Source organism: Coffea arabica, chromosome 6e, assembly GCF_036785885.1.
Source record: "Coffea arabica cultivar ET-39 chromosome 6e, Coffea Arabica ET-39 HiFi, whole genome shotgun sequence".
Lineage (NCBI taxonomy): Eukaryota > Viridiplantae > Streptophyta > Magnoliopsida > Gentianales > Rubiaceae > Coffea > Coffea arabica.
Genome location: NC_092321.1, coordinates 5,508,285 through 5,525,010, shown reverse-complemented (window position 1 = coordinate 5,525,010; position 16,726 = coordinate 5,508,285). Strand labels below are relative to the sequence as shown.

The window sequence follows — 16,726 nt, the reverse complement described above, 5'->3', positions numbered from 1 at the left end:
GCAATTCCTGATTTCGGCATCGTATTGTATGCGTTTCAACATCCGTTACACGATCCATCTCCATATTCACTTTCCTCCTATATATGTACGCCGTCTCGATCACTCACTCTTTAGCCCCATAATCCTCTTCCTCTTCCTCTTCTCTTTCCTTTCTGTCTCGCTCGGCTTCAACCCTTTTTCTGCAACAAATCTCTGTAGCTCTTGGACCACCCAAAGAGAACAGACAAATGCAAAGAAATCGGAAATTTCCCAATCCCCATTAGAATCGGTCAATCCAAACAATATCTCCTGGAATATTTCTGAACTCAAAAAAGCTCTGTCCTTTTCCTACTCTCTCGGGCTGGATTTTTGTTAAAAAAAAAAAGAAAAATTAAAAATCTTACTGGGAAAATTATTAAAACATCACCAACAACCATCTTTATCCCCGTCATTTCCTTCCTAGCGAGGTTTACGACCGTTTCCTTCCCCCCCAGCAAAAAAACCATCCTCCCACCTATGGCTGAACATCCGCCTCATTCTTTCTTCTAGCGCTTCGTATATCTGATCCACAATTTGGGTCGATTCAAATATTTGAATAGACCCAACACAGCAGCAACAGCGGCTGTTCCGTTTCCTGTTTAGCTAAGAAGCCGTTTACATGAATGAATATATAATCAAGAGTTAATTCGGGGGCACTTGAGGATTAATTTCCAAATCATTTGCTGCTCTTTTTTCATGACGAAACAAATTGTTCTGCGGGCGCCCCCGTCTTATACCGACCGCCGGCAGCCACTCCTGAGCCAAGAAGAAACCGGCTCGCGCCGAGGAAGCAAGCGGGTGGCGGAGGTCGTGGGAGGGACCGCTGCCGAATGCGTGGCAGTCTGCTGCTGCTGCCCGTGCGGGCTGGTGAATTTGCTGGTCTTGGCCGTCTATAAAGTACCGGCGGGGCTATGTCGGAAGGCACTGAGGCAGAAACGGCGCCGCAAGGTGAAGAATGGGGGACATTTGCCGCCCCGGAAATGCGGCTGCAATGACGTCGAGCTATTCCAGCTCCACCCCCTCCCGGGCCCACTTCTCACGGCGGAGTCGGATAAAGACGTGGTGGAGCTAGAGAAGGAAATGTGGGACAAATTTTACAGCACTGGATTTTGGAGAAGTCCCTCCCAGAGGAGCGACTCCGCCGTAAATTCGTCGCTGTAAAAGATTTAAAAGGGGGGGGATGGGGGAAATGACGAAACAAATATTCGTCCCAGTAAATATGTTTCAGTTTTTTTTTTTCTTTTATTTTTTTAATTTACTGGGTTGATTTTATTTTTCCTGCTTCTTGTAAGATGTAATTGTCAATCATATTTGGTGGTGGTTTCTTCTGTAAACTCAAGAGGGGAATAATTTGTCTCCCTTCTTAATTTGGTGATTGATGTACAGAAAATCAATAGCGGCGCTAATACATTTTTTTGCTGAATAAGGCAGCTTATCTTATCATCCATCCGGTTCTTTTTTTTCATTTGGGAATTAGTAAAATCTTCAGAATTTGTTGAAATGTCACGATCAAATGTGTTTCCGTTTCACAATATCCAAATAACTTGTTGGAATGGATGCGGTAATTTGGGACAGAAATCACAGTATAGTACTGTGTGTGTATATATATATATATATATATTTTTTTTTATTTTTATTTTGTTTAAAAAAAATGATTGCTTGTCAGCTGTCAAGCTGAAGTGAGTAAGACATGATGGCGTGTCAAGCTGAAGTGGATTGGATATGATTTAAGATGTAGTGGTGTTCGATTTGTACATGTGTATAGTATTTTGTTGGTTTGACAAATTAGTTCACGTTTTATCTGCTGCTAATTATTGCTTCGAAGGAAGGTGTCATGGTTGTAAAAGAAAAGATTACGAAATTGACGTGGATATGGATTTGTTTGTACAGGGTATTATTTGGAATATTATTTGAAATAATTACTGTAACACATTTTGTGATGTGATGTATGCGAAATAAAAAGATAATTAAGAAGATAAAAAATTGTATTGAAAATTGTAATGGTGATGTCAACAAATATATTTGACCAAATAATCTGTTGTCCAAACAAACCCAATTATTGGTCTCACTTTAATTAATGGTTCAAAAAAATTGCCGGATCATCTTGGCTACATTTTTTTTTTTTTTTGTGTTTGTGTTTGTTTGGGGGGGGGGGGGGGGGAGGAACAGTAGATTTTTTTCAGGTACTTTTACCTAACAAGCAAGTACTACTACCACGTAACAGCATTTTGCAATTTGGCTATTAGTTGAATCTATTCGGATCCAGACATTTCGCGGAGCCCAATTGTTTATCTTTGTCTCCTGTGGGACCATTTTCAATCGCATCTGAGGAACTTTTATATACTACTAGTATTCATCAACTAATAAAATGGCAAGAAAATCTTTGTAATTAATACTACTACTACTCTATTAACTACGCAATTATTATTATTATTAGTGGTGATAACTGATAACAAGCATTAATTAATTAGATGTACTGATGGGGTTGCTGCTGGAGGAGAGGAGGCTTCATCAAAATTTAGAATCAGCTAGATATGATATTATAGCAGATTCTCGAGTAGTTACTTGCTTGAAGCTGCTATATGCAAATCCATTCTTGAATCCCGTAATTCTGCCCCTGACACCACGATTTAAAGTATAAACCAATGTTCATTTCAGAGGCCGAAATGAAAAAAAAACCATGATGGTTTCTGAATATACTCCCTGTGATGATTGATGATGATCAGAACAAAACAAGACGATCCTCGAGAAAAGATGCAGGCAGGCAAGAGAGAGAGAGAGAGAGAAGTTTTTTTTTTATGTAGGATGTACTTGGGGAGATGTGGAGTCACCGTCGAGCCAGTAAGTGTAGTACTCCAGCTGGTCGCAGGAGACAGGAGTCCCCAGGGACGAGGGGCCTGGACGGTTGTCAGGCAGTTGACGGCCTGGATGAAGCTAAAAAATTTTGTGCGGCTCAGATCACGTCTTGTAACTCGATTTTCACGTCGTGTGGGATCCATAAAAATGGTGTTTTATTTTACTCGCTGTTGTTCAATTGTTACACATTGTACAGATGATGTTACACCATGTACAAATGGTGTTACATCTTCCGAACGTCCAGTCCCCAGGTGGTTTTTAGAATTTCGTTGCAATTATCACCACATGGTTACCTCGTGTTTGGGCTTTCCCGCAGGAAGCGCCAGTCTGGGGGACCCGAACTAATGTCCTTGACCAGACAGTAAGGTAATAGAGCCAATTTGTGTTACTTCAACTCACTGCTTCAGTCATAATTCACATGGACTTATGGCCCAAGGACTAGCGACTTCAGAAATCATTCAGACATTGTGTGTTATTGCACCATAAACTGCAAGCACAAACTTCGCTGCCCTAGTCCTCTTCTTACTTAAAGTTACCTTTGTAGCAGTTGGTCACCACATGTCTCGTGGGACGAGAGATTAAAAGTTCAAATCTTGTCTTCCTTCAAAGTTACCATTTAATGTGACTTCTCTTAAATTCATATGAGTGCGTGATACACCGGTATAGAACTAATTGTGGTTCAATCCCCTTCAGTCTCCTTTCTAAAATAGGTTAGAGTAGGGTAGGTGTAGATGATGTCATTTGACCAAAAAAAAAAAAAAGTCCTCTTCTTACTTTTTATTCTTTCATTCATTGTTGTTACATGAGCTCATAACTCTCTTAACGAGTTGAAAGTGTTAGTTTAAATCTCGCCTCCTTCTCGTTTCTTAAATCTTACTCCTTTCTGGTTGATAAATAAATAAATAAATAAAGCCAGAAACTCTAATGTCTACACCATACACCCAAAAACACCTTTAGAAATTAGAGCACCTTAAATATATACTCATTGGGAGTTACGCATACCAGCGTTCATGAACGCCTCAAACTTGTTTGGGCTTCTTTCACACCTTTCTTTTAGTCTTGTTGTGTGAACCAGAGGTGCTCTATAACGTGTGAAATGTTGAAAGCCCTGGGCGAGAGTCAAAGACATGAAGAATTAAATCAAAAGAAAATACCAAAAAGCTGAGGTGCTTTTGATCATCAGATTCCTCATCATTTCTCACAATCACTGGACTGCAACATCACGTAGATCATTGCGGAGGAATTCAGCGTTTTTAAAGGATAAGTTGCTGTCCTCCCGATACACCATGTCTGATGGTTTACATGCAACGAAGCTCATCTTTTCTGATTCCCCTTCTGCTTTTGACCCATTCCCCAAGATTTAAAAAGTCCCATCCTAATTTGTATTGTAGTATTACAGGATGCCTTGCTTTAGTCTTTACAACTTTCGGCTACGAATCATTCTTGTTAGAAATTTATCCGCATGTAAATGTTATTATTGTATCCATACTTTCTGGTGCTCATTTGTTTTGGTTATTTGTGTGTTGGGAATAAAGAGGCACCGACAGGCCCATAAAGTGTACAGTTTGGGCCAAGACTACGGCATTCAGGCTCGGATCCAATTGAATATAAACATATTCTATTCGGATGCAGGGTCTCATTTTGTGATTATGGAACAATTTTATTCGTCCAAAACTGTAAAGCGTACTAGCAAAAGAATTGCCACAGCCTCCCCAAGATCCATCTCAAAGCGATAGGCACGCTGACCAAGTGATTGTAAGACTTTTGGGCCGTCTCTCATTTTGTTATCTCTCTCCTTTCCTTTTGCAAGATTTTGGATTTCCCACGAAAGGAAAAATGAGAATTGTTACAGGCTACAGCTATTCAACCGATGGACATTTGACTTTGGTCTTGCTCTGGGCTGATTTTAGAATTAGGAAAAGTTGCCTTTGACTGATTATAAATTTTAATTTTTTGGTAATTAGAAAAAAGTATAATCAGAGTACAAAGGAAACCATGAATATCACAAAAATTGATTATTCAAAATTAAAATTTATAATCAGTTAAAATAATCGACCGAGAACTAGCCCTGAACACATCAGTGGTTAGTGGGTAGTCATTGCGTCCTTCTTATTCAACCGATTGAAAAGGTATCACAGGTAGGGGTGCAAACGAGCCGAACTCGAGTCGAGCTCGAGTTAATTTTGTGAAGCTCGAGCTCGACGAGCTCAAAATATCAAGCTCGAGCTCGAGCTTTAAAAATAAAAAAAAAATAATAATAATTATTTTATTTTTTAAAAATAAAAAATAATTTTTTTAAAAAAAAATGAATAAAACAATAATTTTTTTAACAAATAATAAAATACTAGGGATATATATGTAATTTTACTATTAAAATAAAAAATAAAAAATAAAAAAATATATATAATTGAGCTCGCGAGCCAACGAGTTTAATGTTTTTAAACTCGAGATCGACTTAATTAGCTCGAGCTCGACTCGAGCTCGATATTGATGAACTCGAGTCGAGCTCGTATTCGAGCGGCTCGCGATCGGCTCGATTCGCGAAACACCCCTAAATTCACGGGTTGGTTGAAAAAAGTATTGTAAGAGACTGGATGCGGTAAGGTAGTTGGGCCTCAAGTCGAAACCGCATGACATGGACCATTGGATTGTCCATTTCAAAATCGGAAAGGTTGGTGTGCAAGTGGGTCTGGGTAGGTAGACAAATTGTAACAGGCCTTTAAATACTAGGGTACTTATGTTTTCATGCATCCCTTGAAACTTCCGAATACCTGGGAAGTTGCAGCCGAATTTAACACGTAAAATCAAATTGGGCATAGTAGACTGCCACAATAAGAGCCGACAACTTCCTTTGTTGCTCAAGTTAATTACCCCATAATATCTTCGATGAAGTTAGGCCTTATTTAATAATTAAATTTAGTACTTAAATTTAATTGATTCAGATCTTAATATATTCAGACGATTTGATAATAAAAAATTAAACATCTGAATTAATTAAATAGCACTGAATTTTTTAAGCAAAACTTGCTTTCAAAATTAAGTGATAAGTGAAATATCACTTATCACTGAATGTGATATGCATTTAAATGTATTAAATTTAATATTTAACAATTCGATAACTTAATCGATTCAAATTTCAAACTTCAATTTTATCAAATGTTTCACACTTTTTTTTTATAAAAAAAAAACACAATATATAGATTAGGGCATCAGAAGTTAGTCTCAAATTTTTTTTTTGTTTGTAAAAAAAAAAAAAAGAGTAAAAATTGACCTTGCTCAACTGAAAACACTTGTAGGAGGCCAACAACCAATTAATTTGCTGAAAAGGGTCTTCAGTTCCGGTCTTTGACAGTAGTATTTAAGTGCACAATCTAACGTTCTACACTTCAATAAGCACATGAGTACGCAGATTTTTTGCTGTGATTAATGTAACACGTATTCTTTTCTTCTCTGGATTACTTATTCATCAAAATGGGGACTCATGGAATAAAGAAACAGACGGATCAGTAGCACCTATTATTATGAAGAAATCATGATTATTGCAATGATTGATGAAGAAATGAAATCTTAACGGTGCCTGGGCTGTGCAATTAATAAAGATTTAAATGATCTCTTCTAAACAGATACGATAAAAAAATGTGGGTCACAAATCAATGCAGGCTAATCATCCCTTATCAACTGCTACAATTATTATAAAGCGGCAGAGCCTCAAAGCAAGCAACCGCCAATCACCCCACACTAAATCAATAATATGCCTATCGAAAGAAGTGCTAAATCAATGCTGCTAAAATCTGTGTGTATCTTTAAACGTTCCTTTGATGTATCAAGACCCAAATATCTGTCAAAAGAAAAATAATATACTAATGGCTATCGGGAATGAAAAAAAGAGAAATATATTTTACTTAAAAATTACTAGTACAAAAGTTCAAAGAAAAAGCTAAAAATAGAATAAAGCTGAAGTTGAATGTGACCTCCATTTTCCATCTCTTTGCTTTTGGTTGGACCTTTTCGGCTTTTCCTCTTTCTCTATTCTCTATCCATCTCTTTCTTTGTTTCTTTGTCTCTGGGTCCAAGAATAATTTGGGCTTAGCTGAATGGGAACTTAGAGTTATCTTCATCCAGGAAAATAGGGGATAAAAATCAGAGCTTTGGCTTAAAAATTTCCATGGAAATTTCTTGACCCATTTTTCTAGGCCATATCTTCTTTCAATGGAGGTACGTTTTTCGAATTCGAACAAATCCATGAAATATAAACTTGTGATTTTGATTTGTCATTTGTCGATTTCCTGATATTTCATTGATGTAAATTGATGTTTGAAGTATGCAGAGCTATTTGATTGCCCCGAAAGGTTCATTCTTTATTGCTATTTTTTGTTGAAATTTGATGGGTTTTGCTTCTTTTTTTGTGGAATTCAGCCAATTATGACGGATGCACATAATATTTTTTGCAACAAGAATTCGTGGGTATTGTGACGGATCACGGTTACATTTCCAACACGTTTTTTTGTTTTCGTGAAAAGAATTGTTTTCTGAGCAGGCAATGGTGCTTCAACTTCCAATTTTTAATGAATGAGAAAATTAGTACTGTGGAATGCATCACAAAAAAGATTTATTGTTCAACTTCATTGAATAGAAGAAAAATCATTTCCGGCTGCCTTTGCTAATTTTCTCATTCTTTTGAAGCTATAGAATATGCTCCTGGGTTAAATTCTGCATTTTTCATTTTTTTTAAAAAATTTCTCACTCTCTTGGAGCTCTTGATGGCTTAAGGTTCCGGGGGAGGATGAGGTTAAAAAGGCAGAGGATCGTATGACATCAGCCGCGGCTTTTGTTGAAGGAGGTATACAGGAGGCATGTGATGATTCATGCAGCATATGCCTTGAAGCCTTCTTCGAAAGTGATCCATCCACGGTAAAGGAACTCCATCATATATACTCTTTGAGTTGCCTGGAATTTGTCCTAAACGATTTAATTTGAGACGTCCTGTATCTTTCTCCTACAGGTAACTATTTGCAAGCATGAGTTTCACCTTCAATGCATTCTTGAATGGTATGTAAGGCACCTGCTGAAGCAATGTGCAAAAAATTATCTCAAGTCCCTTTTTTATATTTTTTGTAATTTTTTGTTTTCTTTTTAAGTATACCATAATCATGTAAATTAGTTCTTTCTGCTAGTTAGTACTTTCAGTTATGGTGTAAAGTTAAGGACTTCATCCAAATTTGAAGTATTTTATAAGTTAGTGCATCGGTCAAAATGAGAATAAGAAGTAGCCCTGCAAGTCTCAGATAGTGCCCTTGTTTAAGCCATATGTCCCACCTCCTTGTGCAATAGCTCTTACCAAACATAATGAATTAGAAGACTGTTTTTCTGGGGCATAGTCTAGAAATTTAAATGTTATTTGAGTGAAAGGGGTGGAACATTGGTGATGGATTCTGCTGAAGTGCACAAGTCTTTTTAATATATTTTTGAGACAGAAAAGCTTTCGGGTAGGATGCTGAAAGCAGCCAAATATTTAAGGGGGCGAAAGATGAGAGTGATGTATGGGAAGAAAAAAGGGGATTGATGGATATTTTTCTTTAAAGAAAAAGCTTTTCTCTTCTTTCTGTTTTGTTTTCTGTTAAAAAGGAAAGAGGCTTTCATACCTATGTCTCATTTCATAAGGAGGCTCTGTTTAGTTAATTGAGAGGTTTGAATTGTGCAACTAGTACCTTCAAAGAATTTGACAACTTAGATTTCTTCCCTTTTATAGTTATTAGACAAAGTAGTGAAAATTCCATAATTCTTTGATGCAGCTCTCACTCTTTCTCTGATTAACACTAGTTAAATTCCTTGTGATAAATCAAGATCGTGTGATTGCTAAAGGATTGTGCCTTAAGAAACCATGGTGCTTGTCTTCTTTTCCTTCCATTCTTCCTTGCCTAAGCAACAAAGTCAAATTATCATATGATCTCTGCCTTCGTTCTTTCCTTTGTAGTACCTTTCCCCAACACACGATTTACCCTTTCTGAAATTCCTCAACCATTGTAATTGCCTGCTTAAAAGAAGTGATCTGCTTATATTTTACAACATGGTGGATTTAGTTTCTAATTGCATTTGATTCTTGTTCTGCGAGTAGAATGGAGGTTTATAATAAGGTTATGTCATGGGAGATGTTTGAAATGCTATGCTGTTTAATGGAGGTTTGTGGTGGGATTTTATTCGATTAAGTGGTTATGCCATTTGGCTGATGAGGTGAACTGTTTCAAGAATTCTGGTACAGATCTTGCAAAAAGCATTGAAGAACCCTTTTGACTATAATGTGAATTAAGTTTTAACTTCAATCATGGTATTTGTATTATGTCTTTGGAATTGTACTCGTATTCCTAAGGCAACAGATGTTGTTGATTGTTAGCTTTACTTGTGGAACAAGGGACGTTAAAAAGTACATGAAAGCTTTGGAGATGGAGCGATTAGCTCTTACAGAAGGATGAAGATAAAGGTGATCCTAATGCATTGTGAATATGAAACTTTGGGCCTGGATGGTTTTAGTAGCCATTTTCAGGAATTGAGATTACTCAGGTCAAATGTCTAAACAGTTTAGGCACTGGTTGGTAGTTTGAGTTGATTTGTGAGTTTTCCAAAGGCTCTGCAGTATATATTGCCCGAGGTTTACTTTATATTTTCTTGGTGCAGGGATTACAAATTTGGTTTGGTAAATTGTTAAGTCTTTCTGAAAGCAATAGGAGGAGGTCAATGATATTTTTGATAGTGGAAGTTGTTAAAATGGTCTTAAAAAAAAAACACATATCCAAGAAGTCATCTTAGTTGGCTTATTAAAAATTCAGTATCAAATAGGCTACATATGCAATCACGTTGATGCCTAATGCATCGGTATAAGTGTCTAGACTATGATGGTGATCGCAGCATATAAGGTTTGGCTCCCCACCCTGTGATTCTTGGAACATGTGGCTATTTGTTGCAATAGCATCTCCCAGCTAAAACTTAATTTGAGGAGGTATGGCTCTGACATGCCAATGTCATCACTCTATGGTTAATGTTAGTATATGCAGCAATAGACTTTAGAATTTAAGTTTCATGAAAAGTCTAAAATTTTTATTATGATGGAAATTTTGAAGCACAGACATATTTGGCCATGAAGTCCCTTCCTGCTAGAAAGTTCTTCTAAGATGTATCAAATCTCTGCAGCCAAAAATTAGCTAAGTTTTGGCCCTGGTGCTTATCTTGGCCATATTCTTCTTTCAATGGCTTAATCTTGGTGTGGAGATACTAAATAATCCAAGTGTTTCTAGAAGTTGGGCATCTGCTTTCAAAAATAAACAAACAACATGTCATGTGGTTTAGACCTGACAGTGGATTTGATTGTAGGACTGGTTTAGCAGACAAAGTGGAGATGTTGATTGCAGCTTACTCCTCAAGCATTGCAGTCGGTATTCTTACAGTAGATTAAGGATATGAGAGAATTTTTTTTTTTTTTTTTTTGTAAAAATTGTAAAGAAAACCCAGGAAACTTGTTCATAGATTAGCTTAATAAAAATGATTGTGGATGCCCTCAAGATATCAGCTTCTGCAATAGTAGATTTTTGGCGATGATGGTGGTAGCAGGGTGGCTTGATAGTGGTAGAGTTGCCATTAAACTACCTTAATGAGGATTTGATGTCAGTGTTTGTTCCATTTGCAACTGAGAAAATTTTTCTTAATTTCCCACCAAGAACAGAAAGACTTGCAGACTAAAATGGATATTAGATGGCAGACTTCGCTGTTACGACCCAATTTCTTGGTAGGGGACCTAAATCCAGGTCTGGTAAGTATAGGATCTAGTGTGGATCCCACATCTGAAGTTTTGGGATGCTGGTGTGGCGTTTATATGGCTTTGGCTTGCCCACATCACCAGGTAGCGATTGAGGGGTTTCTCTGAGGTTTATAGCATAAGCATACAAATTTTCCACTCGGACATGAAGATACAAGTCCTGTGGAAGCACATCGGAGCACTAGTATATTTGACATGAAATTTAATATTTGAAGCATGCTGCACTGTTGTCCGTGTTCCATCTAATTCTTTTGACAAATCTGGATGATAGAATGAATTGACAGATTTGGTGCCTTCCTTTCCATTTTTTCTTGAGCACATAATCTAAACTGTTGTCTTCCTTCCTTCTATTCCCCATCCAGGTGTCAAAGAAGTTCGAATTGTCCAATGTGCTGGCAAACTATAAGTTTGAAAGATCCTGCCAGGTATTTCTTTTGTCTTATTCAGTTATTATTGTGTTGTATAGGTGCATTTGATTTCTAGATTGTCCTGATCATCAAATTATTTTTACTATTCTTAAGTGAATTTTCAAATTTTTGTACATTGATGCAGTCAACAATTGCTTGATGCTGTAGAAAGAGAGAAACGTATTAGGTTCACTCCAGCAAGAAATGCCACGATATTTCATCATCCCACTCTGGGGGATTTTGAACTGCAACACGTTTGCTCACTATCCATTCTAAAGAAGCCATCTTTTGATTTGCATATTTTTTGATAGAATCTATTGACATTTTTCATCTTTCTGATCCATATTGCAGTTACCTGTTGGAGTTAATGATTCTGAACTGGAAGAACGCATTATTCAGCACTTGGCTGCTGCTGCTGCAATGGGAAGGGCACGTCATATTGCTCGTAGAGAGGGCTCAAGGGGTCACTCATCTGCTCATGGTCGTCCACATTTTCTGGTGTTTTCCACACATGCTAGTGCCCCAGGTCCAGGCGCTGGTCCTGCTTCAGCTTCTGTAGGAGCGGAACCTGAGGTAGATGCAACAGCCCCTGTTAATGATCCTTCTGTCACTCACCGAGCAATCAGCAGTGAATCATTGCAATGCACCCCAAATCTTACTAGTGTTCCTAGTGGTCAACTCTCTGCTTCATCATCTGGATCAGTTGCCATGCCTAACAACCCTCGAGATCTCTCCACTGACAATAGGTAGTGATTCCCTTCAAAACTTCAATATGCTTTCTTTTATGCGTATAGGTGGAATGGTTGCATTGCCTACCTTGTGTGATTCTGGATCCTGACATATAGTGACAACCAGTCTCATAATTGAAGTTTTTCTGTTATTTCTACATATCTAAGTTCTTGTCATTCACTCGCAGAAGCTTGGCTCGTCAGGCACCATCAGGTCAAGATAGAGCAGGAACATCAGATTTCCAGTCTTTTTCAGATTCCTGGAGATCTCGTTTTAATGCAATGTCAATGAAGTATAACTTGCAATCAAACATGATTACTTCTCTCTCTCTCTCTCTCTTTTTTTTTTTTACACTGTCCCTTTGTGAGGTTACTTGCTTTTCTAGCTGCTCTATTTTGTTGACTTTGAAAGGTTTCAACTATTTTTGTTGTGTGTAAGATACAAAGAATCTCTTTCAAAGAGCACAAGAGGATGGAAAGAAAGGCTTTTTGCACGAAGTAATTCCATGGCAGATATTCGCTCAGAAGTTAGGAGAGAAGTGAATGCTGGAATTGCTAGTGTTTCCCGCATGATGGAACACCTAGAAACAAGAGAAAACAGTAGACCTGGTCCTGTTTCAACATCAAATAATCCTCCAGTGACTGAGCAAAATATCCCTGGGAATTTGGATGAATCACCATTGAGTGACATTTCGGCTCTTCCTGCAAATTCTGTCTCGCGTTAAGTGGTGTACATTGTTTAAGCTGTTGCATCTTTCCTCAGCATTTCATCTTTGGAGGTGAGTAAATGAACACCAATGCTTGTTATTTTCACGAGTTCATATTCCTTCTAAACTTCAGTTCCTGAATAATTGCTCCATCCCCTGTAACCATAAATTGAATGTCGGAGGGCTCAAGTTAGACATTCAAGTTTCCGGCTTGGAGATGGTTTACTTTTGCTCAAGTTTTGTGTCCGAAGTTCTGGATCTTGATGTTGATTTTTAGTACACTATATAGAGATGGATCGTAGTTCGTTTATGTTGCAATCTTCATTTGACAAAATCCTTGTCTAATTTCAGGTTATTAAAACTCGTCCTCCAAGTATGAAATGCTGATAGAGGATGCTTATATGGGCAGGGCAGAATGTTGGAGAGAACCATTACTGATAGATGATGCCAATTACGGAAAGAGATAGCCTGAGGCGGAGCAGCGATTTCTGCGTTAAAACGCTGTAAATTTGTTTATGCAAACTTGGGTTTGTTATCTATTGCACTCCAATGCCTGTAATAGCTGTCGGACTGAAGTGGCAGTCTTCTATACCTTTCTGCTTGAGAACTAATTTTTCTCTAATTCTAAGGCTGAAGGCTAATGAGCCCAGCATATTATATTTGCAGGTAAATTTTAAAATTTATAACGGATTGAAGAAAAAAAAAACGATATGTATATCATGCAAGGTAGAATCTGAGGTCAAAATTTTTTGAGAAAATAATAATGGAATTTGATTTAGTGAGAAGCAGTTTTTGATTAGCTAAGATGCACTCTTCTCTATATAACCCAAAATTGGAAAAAAGCTGATCGGTTCTTGCGACAAGAATTGCCAACCTACCCGAAGGTCAAATAAACCTTTTTTCGGGGTTCAGTAAACTCCTATTGATTATGACCGGATGCATATTTGTTAAATGGATTGACCAGTAAGTTGCACCTTTCATGATGAAAACCAACCTCGACTTGCCCAACACCTACTCTTCCTGCTCCTTTTAGGTGTTCACAACCGATTCACACTCGTTCATCCTCGTCTAAATTGGCCTCTGCCCATTTCCGTATACTTGCTAAACTATGCAAGCAAAGAATAATAACTCGTCGAGTCAATTACACCAATGTATTCTTCTAATTAATCAACTGACTAAAGTAGTAGTAAAAAGATTAAATGCCTTTAAATGAGATGGCCCAGACAACTAACTGACTCCCCTTCTCTCTCCCACCCCCAAAAAAAAAAAACAACAAAACCCAATAGGGTTCTTCTATTTCTGAAATTAAAAGTGGACAGACAGTCCCTTGCATTTTCTCTTTTTGTACTTGTTTAGTTCTTTACGTTTGATTTCAATGATTTTTTGGCCTTTCACGGTTTAAAACATTTTATTCCAGTCCCAAAGTCCAATTTGGATCTTCTTTTCTTTTCCCCTCTTTGGTTGTAAAGTGCACTTGCATCATTTAATCATCTAGAGGACACAATTAGAACAAGCAACGAAGGAGTAGGCAAGATTTTATTTTATTTTTTTTAAAAAAAGAGAGAGAGAGAGAAAAGTTGTTTAACCCTCCAAGCATAGGTAAGAAGACGCGTCAATGCACGTTTTTTTTTTTTCGGGTGAAAACTTTGGCAGAAAAAGGAATTTGGGACCCAAATGAAAAGCTTTTAGGACGTGAGGGATCAAAATGCTTTGTTTTAGATGTGTGAAGGAAGGAAGAAGAGATAAATGGAGTGTGTGGGAGGTTTATTGCTGAAAATGCGAAATATCCGAATTCACAATTCGCACCGACAAAATGGATGGGCAAAAGAGTCCAATTATGTTCCCTTTCTCTTCCTTTACAAATTTCTGTCGAAGCATTTAATTTACTACTAATTACACGTAAAACTCATGGTGTGAGCAGAATCCACTGTCAGTTTCAGTTGACCAAATTAACCCTGATTTTAAGTTATTCTTTTTTTTTTTTGGGGGGGGAATAATTTTAATGTGGCTGTAATCTTGATGGATGCCAAGTCGTACTACAAAAAAGAAAAAGAAAAAGAGGATAATAAATCCGACGGTGACAAGTAATCTTCCATTCGGAGAAGTGTCCCCATTATATAATGAGGTGAGATGACGGAAGCACCAAGTTCACGCATCACACGCGCTGTGAAAGCAACGGTGGACGTCGTAACTTAGCGTAGAAATAATGGCACTTTTAAGTTTTTCTTTCATAATTCATTCATGGTGGGGGTCAGACTCAGACAACGACACCTTGCCCGCCTTCCACCTTTCCTCATCAATACTTCAATACCACCGCTACTACGTAGATTCATACGTATGTACAGTTATAAGCCACCACCCGGCTTCTGTCTTTCTTTCTTTCCTCTTTATGGGAGGGAGCTTGTTGGCTGAGCCTAGCCGTAGCCGCAGCCGTTTTAGGTGGAAAGTAAAAATTTCTGTCGGTCCAGCACTTTCAACTTAACTTGCTCTGTCTGTCAGGCAGTAATGGTACCTGCCCTGTTTGGATTAACGATTATGTCGAGAAAGTTTTTGGGATGTGTGTGTGATTAAAGATATTTGGAAAAAAAAAAATTTTTCTGCGGTTCTTGCTGTATCTGTATTGCGTATGTGCTAGGTCGGTAATAGAGATGTTTTTTTCTTTTTACTTGAAATTAAAAGTCGTTGAACAAAATTTTTTAAAAAAATATTTTTGATGTAACGCTACTGTAAAAGAGTATTTGGGATAATTGTTTTGAAAGAAAATATATTGTAACACTCTTCTGATATAATGTACATAAAATTTAAAAAATAGTTGAAAAATAGTTATTAGGTACACACGCATTCATGAATTGCAATATTCCTAAACATTAGTGTAAAAAAAAAAAAAGGAGCCACAATTATTAGGTACTTTGTTTGAATAGTAAGTTCTTCCTTTTTTTTTTTTCCTGATAACTTCCTTCTTCTTTGTAAAGGCATGAAATTTCATTGAACGGAAAATAAAAAATTTCAGGATAAGAAATTTAAACACTAAAATAAAATTTTGTGAAGCAATAAGAGTGCAATGCGACATCTGATTGCAGCGGGAAGACAAGCTTGGTAGACTGCTTCACTGACAATGACATTTTAACTCTTGACAGTCCACCTGTTTCCAGACCCTCTCACCTCCGATTAATGTCATTTATTTAAGAGCAATAAAATCTCAATAAATGTCTAGTTTTTTAAATCCCATTCGTCTTTTATTTTTTTTAAAAAAAACCTAATGAATGATCATAAATTTATTAGACCCCTAAAAGAGTAAAGAGAAGCAAGGACTAAAAAGACACCAAAAAAAAAAAAAAGGCCTGGCTCTGGAGTATATATCTGCCCAACAACACAGCACGAGGAATCAGGGGTGGGACGGTCAACAGAAATTTTTTCCAGATCGATTTTGATGTAACTCAATTTACACACGATATAATTTATTTTATACAATGTATAATTATTTAATAAAATTTTATAAATCCACATATGTGACCTAAAAAATGATGTATAAAATGAAATTTGTATCAAACATCTTTTTAGCCAAATCTTGGCTGCCCCATTTCCCAGCAGGAGCATGACAACTTGACAGGGCATAGAATTCCAACATGTTGGTGGTGGAATCAGAGTGGGTAGAGAAATAAAGAAGTATTCCCAGTCGAAACACCGAAGCCGCGGACCATACTTTAATTACTTGTTACTCACTCGCCTCCGCTGCATGTGGATTCATCATTCATGTGCTGCTCCTGTTGATTTGTTAGTAGTATTTGGTTGTGTTTGGGTTGTATTTTCCATGATTCTTCATGAGAAAATTACTGTAACGATTTGATATATGTGAGGAAAAAAGGTAATAAGAAAATGTGATCACAGAAAATGATGTAATTTTCCGACGGAAAATTGCAATCCAAACAAGGCCTTTGTTTTCGCTGTAACTCCAGGCTGGATTAAAACGAGTTTAATTCAACACGCACCATATTTCATTCCGCATAAATAGAATAAGTTAGTGGAGTTTAGGAGTAATGCTTTAATTAGTTAGATGTCCTCATCGCCAATTTATATCAAGATCAAGAAATTAATGTTAACCCAACATATTTAGAAACAAAAGAATCTGATCTTTACAACTTAAAATACAATATATAATAAACCCATATTTAATTTCAAGCACCAAAGTGTATCACGAAGAAC

At 37.2% G+C, this 16,726-nt stretch overlaps 2 protein-coding genes across 3 annotated transcripts; both read left to right on the top strand.

Annotated features, from left to right (window-relative positions):
* Positions 1 to 714: 714 nt before the first annotated feature.
* Positions 715 to 1,179, top strand: LOC140009634 (uncharacterized). Its single transcript, XM_072055729.1, has one exon. It carries the CDS (start codon positions 715 to 717, stop codon positions 1,177 to 1,179), a length of 465 nt encoding a protein of 154 aa, XP_071911830.1.
* A 5,685-nt stretch (positions 1,180 to 6,864) lies between these two features.
* On the top strand, positions 6,865 to 13,194 carry LOC140009389 (E3 ubiquitin-protein ligase RHF2A-like). 2 transcript variants are annotated; one of them, XR_011816808.1, is made up of 9 exons: positions 6,865 to 7,089; positions 7,645 to 7,785; positions 7,877 to 7,923; positions 11,044 to 11,106; positions 11,234 to 11,342; positions 11,440 to 11,834; positions 12,005 to 12,109; positions 12,256 to 12,595; positions 12,875 to 13,194. XR_011816808.1 is itself a non-coding variant. In XM_072054707.1 (8 exons), exons 1-8 carry the CDS (start codon positions 7,084 to 7,086, stop codon positions 12,539 to 12,541), a joined length of 1,152 nt encoding a protein of 383 aa, XP_071910808.1. In that variant the 5' UTR covers positions 6,865 to 7,083; the 3' UTR covers positions 12,542 to 12,596. The 2 variants fall into 2 exon arrangements, 1 of the variants encoding a protein (XP_071910808.1); XM_072054707.1 differs by lacking the exon at positions 12,875 to 13,194 and having other exon boundaries at positions 12,256 to 12,596.
* The last annotated feature ends 3,532 nt before the right edge of the window (positions 13,195 to 16,726 follow it).

What these genes read in the sequence shown, in the direction of transcription:
- LOC140009634 (XM_072055729.1), top strand. Translation starts at nt 715, where the DNA reads ATGACGAAACAAATTGTTCTGCGGGCGCCCCCGTCTTATACCGACCGC.
- LOC140009389 (XM_072054707.1), top strand. An exon ending in CTTCAATGCATTCTTGAATG is followed by an intron (nt 7,924 to 11,043) that starts GTATGTAAGGCA and finishes TTCCCCATCCAG; the next exon opens with GTGTCAAAGAAGTTCGAATT. An exon ending in TTTAATGCAATGTCAATGAA is followed by an intron (nt 12,110 to 12,255) that starts GTATAACTTGCA and finishes GTTGTGTGTAAG; the next exon opens with ATACAAAGAATCTCTTTCAA.